At 46.0% G+C, this 9,321-nt stretch overlaps 1 protein-coding gene across 5 annotated transcripts in view; it reads left to right on the plus strand.

Moving 5' to 3' along the window:
- The window catches only part of TMEM63B (transmembrane protein 63B), a 112,244-nt gene that overhangs the window by 69,802 nt on the left and 33,121 nt on the right, over nt 1–9,321 (plus strand). For all 5 annotated transcript variants that reach the window (XM_015416929.1, XM_015416930.1, XM_015416932.1 and 2 more), the window contains one exon: nt 7,398–7,488. In XM_015416929.1, the coding sequence (XP_015272415.1) occupies nt 7,398–7,488 (91 nt within the window). The remainder of the gene's footprint in view (nt 1–7,397; nt 7,489–9,321) is intronic.

Consider the following 9,321-nt stretch of genomic DNA (forward strand, 5'->3'; position numbering starts at 1 on the left):
CCCCCGGCTCTGGCGGCGAGGCCTGAGTGGCTCCCAGCTGCCGGGCCTGCCAAGCCCCCCCCCCCAATGGCCAGAGCGTTCTCTGTGCATGTGCAGGGAATGTTTTTTTACTTTGGGGGGGACCTGTGCAGGTCCTCTTGAAGCTGAAAGAAGAGACCTGCTAACTGCCTATTAGGCATGCTATGAATTTTGTGACAGCCCCTCCCTACTGCTATGCCCCAAGTCTCAACACCTGGTATTCTATCCAAGGACAAGCTGGGACATCAGGGCTGACACATGGAGTAGAGAGAGGTGGGAGCCTCAGATAGTAGGTTTGAGTGCCTTTTAAAGGAAAGCAGTGGACTCTTATTCTGTTACCATGGGGAGGCCTAATTTGGATTTCCCATCTAGGGCAGAAAAATGTCTTGGGATATTTTTATTGATTATTTATCCCATCCTTCTTTCAAGGGACTCATAGCATATGTAATACCCCCACCCCCATTTTAGCTTCACAAACAGAAAGGCCTGTGAGGTAGATGGGGCAGTGAAAAACTGGCTTGCTCAAAGTCACCCAGCAAATCTGTGGCTGAACGGGGATTTGAACCCAGATCTTCCCGGTCTAATGTCTGTCCACTACACAACATTGACTAATATGAGGAAACAACAGTGTGTCACAGGGCAAATGCTAGTGTTAATTTCTGAAGAGAGGAGTGTCACTGCTCAACCCTGCTTGGGAGTCCGACCTCTCTATGGTAGATGTTCCAGCACTTGGCATTTGCTTGATGGGGAAGGAAAGATGTGAGCAAAGATATACTTATGTTCCAGGACTGAGCTTTGGTTTGGAAAATAAGCTCAGAGTCCTTGATAATGGCCCAGCCCTAGTAACGATTTATTTAAATATCAGAATCCAAGATGGGTAACAACATTATTAAAAATATAAAACAATTGAATTAAAAACAATATATCAGATCTATAGTACATTTAAAAAGGTAAAGGTAAAGGTTCCCTTGCTCGAAAGCCAGTCAAATCCGACTCTAGGGTTGCGGTGCTCATCTCCGTTTCAAAGCCGAAGAGCCAGCGTTGTCTGAAGACGTTTCCGTGGTCATGTGGCCGGCATGACTAAACACCAAGGCGCACGGAACGCTGTTACCTTCCCACTGAAGTGGTACCTATTTAAGGTAAAGGTAAAGGTTCCCTTGCTCGAAAGCCAGTCGAATCCGACTCTAGGGTTGCGGTGCTCATCTCCGTTTCAAAGCCGAAGAGCCAGCGCTGTCCGAAGACGTTTCCGTGGTCATGTGGCCGGCATGACTAAACACCAAGGCGCACGGAACGCTGTTACCTTCCCACCGAAGTGGTCCCTATTTATCTACTTGCAATTTCTTGCTTTCGAACTGCTAGGTTGGCAGGAGCTGGAACTAGAGACGGGAGCTCACCCTGTCTTGCGGCACCCGGGTCTTGAACCGCTGAACTACTGACCTTCCACAGCCTGCAGTTCAGCGTCTCAACCATTTGAGCCACCGCAATTTCTTGCTTTCGAACTGCTAGGTTGGCAGGAGCTGGAACTAGAGACAGGAGCCCACTACGTCATGCGGCACACTCGGGTCTCAAACTGCTGAACTGCCGACCTTCCACAGCCTGCAGTTCAGCGTCTTAACCACTTGAGCCACCGCAGCTCCATATAGTACCTTTAAGACCATATTAAAAACCAATCTTAAAACACCTTATGCCCCACTAGGAAGATATTCCCCTTGGCTCAGGCTGTCCCAAAAATTTTATGGAATAGTTATGTCTTGCAGCCTAGCTGGAAAACGAGAAGGGTAGGAGACACACACACACCCAGCCTCTTCCATGAGGCTGTTCCACAGATATGGAGCAGCCACTGAAAAATGCTGAGTGTGGGCCATTGCAGAATGTCTCTGAGACAAAGCGGGGTACTGGCAATGGACCTTGATGGGAAGAACAAAGCTGCCGTGTGGGAATATGCACCTTAAACAGCTAAGGCTTGGCCATGCCTGAACTGCCTTAAGTGCAGTGTGTGTTTCCCTCTATAGCACTTCCAGGCTCCTGGTTGTCACGGTCTGGAAGTTTCATCAAAGAAAAGCCTCTTCTCCGTGCAGCCTCTTCCTCAGTCCCTCTGCTCCCTCTCTATGCCTACATTCATACAGACACCTGTCTATGAATCAGCCGTTTGTTCTTTAAAAAGAGGAGGAGGAGGAGGAGGGCACCTGTATGTCAGAGATCCCACCCCCACCATCTCTTAAGAGAGGTCTGGAGATCTTGCAGCCCCACAGGGATCCACGCCCACATTGCCACATCTTACATCACACCGCTGTGAACCCACTATTAGAATCTGCCTGGCAACATGTTACCCTCTAGCTCCCTCTTGTGGACCGTCACTCTCTCGTGTTCACTTTTGCAAATGCGTAAACGCAAGCAGCAAATTGCCCAAAATCCACATTCTCGACATTCAGAGAAAGGGAGGATTGTTTGGTGTTCATGCTGATGGTGTGTGGATCATGAAGCCAATCACACCTTTGTTTTCCTGGTGGAAAGTAACATCGAGTCACAGCTGACTGAAGGTGATCCCATAAGGTTTTTCAAGGCAAAGAGACCAATAATGGTGGTTGGCCATTGCCTGCCTCTGCATAGCAACCCTGGACTTCCTTAGTGGTCTCCCATCCAAGTACTAACCAGGGCCAACCTTGCTTAGCTTCTGAGATCTGACAAGATCAGCCATCCAAGTCAGGGCTTCTCTCTCTCTCTCTCTCTCTCTCTCTCTTGAAAAACAAACAAATCCACCCTCTCTCTCTCTCTCTCTCTCTCTCTCTCTCTCTCTCTCTCTCTCTCTCTCTCTCTCTCTCTCTCTCTCTCCCTCCCTCCCTCCCTCCCTCCCTCCCTCCTTCTTCTCTCTCTCGTTTCTCTCTTTTCTCTCTCTCTCTCTTTTGGCAAGTATGTCAGTGTACGTGCAGCCCGGTTAAGGGCTTGGAATCCTTTTGCCACTAATCTCTTGAACTGGGGACCAGGCAGTGGCATAGGAATGGCTCTGGCATGGTGTCAGGCCAACAGGTCCTCCTGCTCCTTTTAGTAGAAATGCCACTAACTCTGACTACCAGTGTTCCCTCTAAGCTGAGTTAGTGTGAGCTAGCTCAGAGTTTTTTAGCCTCCAGCTCACACATTTTTGTCTTAGCTCGGGAAGGATGGCTCCGGAGCAAACTAATTTATGCAGCAGCCAAATCGCTCGCTCACAACTTTAATGCCAGTAGCTCACAAAGTAGAATTTTTGCTCACAAGACTCCACAGCTTAGAGGGAACATTGCTGACTACCTGTGGACTTGTGCTTCTTGTTGGCCACCCCTCTGCTAATTCATTGCACAACCATGCTTTAAAGAGCCCAGTGTCTGAGAATACACATGAACACATATAAAGTTACCTTGGTTGATTGAGGAACATTGCCTCGCTCACAAAATAAGGCAAGTAGCCTTCTTTCCGTGTATGAGGTTGATTGGTCATCTTGTCACTTTGGGATCCTGCAGTACTCCTAAGGCACCTCCCCGCAAGAAGAGTGCTAGAAGTGTCACAGAGATAGGACAGTTCTTTCCTCCCCGGAACATCCTCTGTTCAAAGTGTAAAACCAAATATGCTGGTTTATACAGATCCAAATAGAACTCTTGTCACTAATGTTAATGAGAGCAACATGGTCGGTGCTTTTGATGCCGGGAATGAGTACCATCTGGACAAGCCCATAAAAAGTGCCTCACTAAATCTACCATTCCAGGCATTGTATAGTTAAGGCTGCCCATCTTCTGGAAGTTCATAGTGTGCAATCTAGGACCAACTTGACACAGAATTGTGGCAGGATTTTAAAAAAATCCTCATAGTGGGTTAAAAATATGCGAGTAGCATCTTCCAAAGGCGCTCATATTTAATGGTAAATCTTGGCTGCTTGTTCTCTGTGACCTCTGTTTACTTCATGGTACATTCCTAGCGCCCCGTGTCTGCTTCTCTTCCTCCCACCACATCACCCGTTATATAAAAAAAAATCAAAATATTACAAAAGCTCAGATGCCTTTTAAGTAAAGCTATGCCATGTAAACAAATCTGTTTTTATTTTATAGATATGCTTGTTTACCTTGAGGGAGAGAGAGGTGCCTTGAATGAGTGAAGAATAGGTTCAGGTCAGACAAAGGAAGCAGCGTGATAAAAAGTCAAAGGTGAGCCTGGGAGAAGAGTCCAGGTGACATTGAGGAGAAGGAACAGTAAATCCAGAAATTCAAGTGGCGCTTGATTGCAAATCATATTTGTGTTAAACTTGGTGTTTTCCACAGAAAAGCCTCTGGTTTCCCCAATCACTTTGAAACACTACCTTCATCCGTCTGTTGCTGATGACATGATACCACGTTGGTCACATGAAGTGAGAAACTGTTCACAGACGCCACTGGATGCCAGGCGTTCTGTTGTCAGAACTCTCAAATGTGTAGTCTTCTTAAATAGGCCCCAGTTAGGGTTAGGACGGTGAGGGAGGGGTAACTCTTTCCTTCTGATCCTCCTTGTGATATGAAATAGTCCTGCAGATCCTCTGTTTGCTGCCCTGGTCTTTGTAGTAAATTGAAAGCTGTTTATATAAAATATCAACATTATTCTCATGCATACAGTACAATCCTAAACAAAGCTACGCTCCTCTAAGTCCATTGAGTTCCAAGTGCAAGTGACAGGCCTTTTCTACCAGCTAAAGGGGACCCACATAGCCTCCTCTGACTTTTGAGGAACAAGTTTTGTTTTAAAACAGGGCTATTTTGGGGCAGGAACGCTCAGGAACGGAGTTCCGGCTGGCTCCCAAGTTGGCCACGCCCAGCAGGAACTCATTAGCATAATAGTTAACTCTCCTTCTGATCCTCCTTGTGATAGGCCACACCCAACAGCCGAAACTCATTAGGATTGGCTACTTTAGGGGTGTGTGGCCTAACTTGCAAAGGAGTTTCTGCTCCAAAAAAAGCCCTGGGTTTTGACAACAAACAAGGTAAACAGAATAAGAAGCAAAAAGTGGGTGTGGCTGGATGACCACACTTCTGGTAACATGGGGGTGTGGCCTAATGGGCTAATGAGCTGTGCTGTCAGGGGTGTGGCCTAATATGCTAATGAGTTTCTGATGTTGGGTGTGGCCTATTATGCTAATGAGTTCCTGCTGGGCTTTTTCTACGAACTATAATCCTTCCTCTGAGTTATCAGGTGTTGTTTGGGTTCACTGCCATGAGGCAAGTTTTGTGGTGAGCAAGGAGAATATGGAGATCACTGAGGCAGGAATTGCATATAAACAACACAGAAGATTTATTTATTTACAGATTGGTTTCAAAGAACAGATCAGCAGTGCAGGTTTCCAGAGATAGTCAGAGAAGAAATCTGGATGAGGCATATAAATGTTAAGCTACTTATGGCTTCAGAGTGTGGTTTCAATTTTCTTTAATGCTTTCAGGCACAAAGAGGCTTTTACTGGCTAGCCACTAGATTGAATCCTCACACAGAGACACACATAGAGAGGATTCCACCCACACCACCCTACCCTTTCCCAAGAGTCAGACTAAATGGTACGAGGTCTGCTCATTATCAGAGGACTGGCCTAACAGTAGAGTACTCTGTTCTCCCTCAGAGGTGGAGCTCAACTACCAAGCAGAGCTATTCTTCAAACTATCTGCTGTTTTACTGAGGCTATCGCTGCTCTCTCCCTGAGGAAGAACTCGGCTCAACTCCAATATTCCACTCCCCTCTTGGAAGGTGATTGGATGCCGGACTGGGTAGGCTCAGCTGAGTGGCTGTTTCCCCCCTTAGGGACAGGACAGCCTCCTGTCTGTCATGGGGTATAGCTCTGTTAATGATTGCACTGTAATTTATTTTGATGCTGATCAGCAGCATCGTCTGAAAGATGCAGGAGCCAAATCTCTAGCAGTCAAAATCCTACTGATTCAGAATAACCATTGCCATTGGTGGGCATTAGTTTAACCTCCCAAGTCAAAAGTAAAGTCTTTAATATCTGTTGGAATTCCTGGCATTATTACTTTCCACTCATCCTTGCTAATAATGGAACACTAGTTAGTGGCATGAATGTCCTGTGGTCAAATATCTTTCTTATGCCTGTGGGAAGTAGTTTTTATAGCTGTTCCTTTAGCAGCTATGTGCCTTTGTATTTCCATAATTTCATAGGACTCTTCCATTAAGTCTTATCACAAAAAGGGAAGCACGGGCCCCTCAGAGCTCACCTGTTGTTTATTCCTATTCCTCTTCTTTATTCATCTCCTTCTGAAGCAGACTTTTAACTCCTGCGTATTTCTTTATGTGTCTCCTCATGTGTCTCCTCTTGGTAGTTTGGCTGCAGAGTAGTTGAAGGTATTGCTTGCTTTAGTTCAGCACATAGGCATGTTGGTGGCGTCTGGATTCCGGCAACACCGCTGAGGCCATGTGGTGACTCCGTAGGCTAGAGAGTGGAAGCCCCTGCCTTTCTCGTAGTCACAAATGACTAGTTTAATTACTAATTATTTGTTTCAATAGCACTTCTCAGGCTAGGAAATGCTGTACAAGCTATATGATTTTAGCCTCAAAATGAACCACGAGGGAGATTAATGCTGGGAAATAATAACTTCTAGAGCCACTGAGAACAGCTTCATACATTGCTTTTTTTCCATAGAGCAATAATCTCTCTCTTCTATACAATTAATTTTTGCATGGGAAACTGTATAATTTATGAACAGGGCTGTGTGTGTGCTACAGTTTGGGTGTGCGCGCGGAATGTAGACCATGCCGTTGAATGCAGAACTTGCCGAGAATCTCTGCATTTTGTCATTTTTAAATCAAAATTATGGCCCTTATAACGGCAAAGATACACACTTAAATTTGATCTGAAATATCAGAAATGTGGGGCTGAATAAGTTTTCCAGTGGCTGGTGGGGTGGGGCTTCAGTGCCCTACTTAGCTCTTTGACTAGCAAAGCTCAAGTTATGCAGAAATAGCAAACACTTGAACAGCTTTAAACAGTGCAGAAAGAACCAAATGTACCTTTTCCCAATGGTTGCAGTTTTTTTAAAAAATATTTTTGTAATAATGCATAGTACACACAACCCTGCTTATGAAAGAGCCTGCAGCAATAGTCATGGGTAGACCACACCCAATGTGTCCACTAGCCTGGTACTGAGACAGATCGGCAGTGGACCTGAGTGGTACTTCTAGCACAAGGCTTTCAGGAAAGAAAGGGGCAGTCTCTGCTAATGGCTTTTCTCTTTTCTCTCTGGTGTCTATGGAAGTTTTCTTTTCATCACGCCTGGGGCAATAACTGACCTGACTTAACCCCTCTGACCTTCAGGGGTCTCTCGGCCTCTGTGCTCTTTCCAGCATGTGTCTCCATTTAACTGTCTTATCCATTGTAATTCCAGTGTGGCATCTGCCCTGCATTCTGACAGCCATGATCGTTATGAACGTCTCACCTCCGTCTCCAGCTCTGTTGACTTCGACCAAAGAGACAATGTGAGTGGCAGCGAAGGAAAAAGGGTTCAGGGGGGCTTGTTTGGTTAATAACTGGCACTGCATGTAACCCTGTGATTATAGACCGGGAAGTAGAGAAATGGTGATGTCTGTGATTTGCAGAACGAGTCGATAAATAGAATGGTCAAAGCTACCTAAATATCTGCACCTAGTTAGGGGGCCAGTGACTCTCCAGAGTGAAGATACTATAAATCCTTCCTGTCCTACCAAGCCAAGCCATTCTCAACTCATCTTTCCTTGGCTTCACATACCCAAGGTTCCTACTAGCTGCCCCAACCCAGCAAGGGGAGGAAAGTACTGAAATTCAAGAAGTAGGGCACTGGCCAATCAGCAGCCACCCACCAGTTCTACAGTGAGACAGTCAGCACCCATCACTCACCCTACTTTTGGCGATCTGTACTGATTCGTACAAAGCTGCAGAACGAGGAGCATAACTGTTGTCAAAAGTCGATAAATAGAATGATCAAAGCTACCTGAATATCTGCACCTAGTTAGGGGGCCAGTGACTCTCCAGAGTGAAGATACTATAAATCCTTCCTGTCCTACCAAGCCAAGCCATTCTCAACGCATCTTTCCTTGGCTTCACATACCCAAGGTTCCTACTAGCTGCCCCAACCCAGCAAGGGGAGGAAAGTACGGAAATTCAAAAAGTAGGGCACTGGCCAATCAGCAGCCACCCACCAGTTCTACAGTGAGACAGTCAGCACCCATCACTCACCCTACTTTTGGCGATCTGTACTGATCCGTACAAATATTATTTGAAGGGGCAAGCAGGAAGTGGGCTCTGTAAAACCTTTTCTGTGTCCTGCCCCCTCACTGCCTATCATAGAGCCTCAAGCTTTCCAAGTTGTATATATATTTCATGCATATGGCTTTTTTTTAATAGTGGCAAAAAGATGGCAGCCAGCTCAATGTTTTGTTTGTTTTTTGTCTTGAAGTTGGTGGCTCAGCATGCTGTATAAGCTGTTAAAGATCGTACAAAGGTCAAATATTATTTGAAGGGGCAAGCAGAAAGTGGGCCCCTGTAAAACCTTTTCTGTGTCCTGCCTCCTCACTGCCTATCATAGAGCCTCAAGCTTTCCAAGTTGTATATATATCTCATGCATATGGCTTTTTTTTATAGTGGTAAAAAGATGGCAGCCAGCTCAATGTTTTGTGTGTTTTTTGTCTTGAAGTTGGTGGCTCAGCATGCTGTATAAGCTGTTAAAGAAACTGATGCTGAAGCCTTGAAAGGACTTCAGGGGTCCTAGCTCCCCCTCCCCATCTGTGAGACCGGAGGTTCTGTTTATGGTAGCTGCAGCCCCTGTTTACTTGTTATCTCACCTGCAATGCTCTTTCACCAGAAGGACAGCTGGGTTAAGAATGGAACTCCATTTCTGTCTTCTGCCTAATGAATGAGCCGGTGGGAGTGACTTTGCCAGTCAGGAGTCTAGAGAATGTATTTCTCCCACATAGTGGGTTGAATACTACACAGGATTTCGATGAACGGAGTAGGGAGAGGTTTTTTGCCAATTTTCGTCCTCCGGCACCAAATTGCCCCTCCCTGTCCTGTTTCTGGGAGTCCCCTGTCTCCATCACCAGAAGGACAGCTGGGTTAAGAATGGAACTCCATTTCTGTCTTCTGCCTAATGAATGAGCCGGTGGGAGTGACTTTGCCAGTCAGGAGTCTAGAGAATGTATATCTCCCACATAGTGGGTTGGATACTAGACAGGATTTCGATGAATGGAGTAGAGAGAGGTTTTTTGCCAATTTTTGTCCTCCGGCACCAAATTGCCCGTCCTGTTTCTGGGAGTCCCCTGTCTCCAAGAATCCGC

The sequence above is a fragment of the Gekko japonicus genome, unplaced genomic scaffold (genome assembly GCF_001447785.1).
Source record: "Gekko japonicus isolate JY-2015 unplaced genomic scaffold, Gekko_japonicus_V1.1 scaffold342, whole genome shotgun sequence".
Lineage (NCBI taxonomy): Eukaryota > Metazoa > Chordata > Lepidosauria > Squamata > Gekkonidae > Gekko > Gekko japonicus.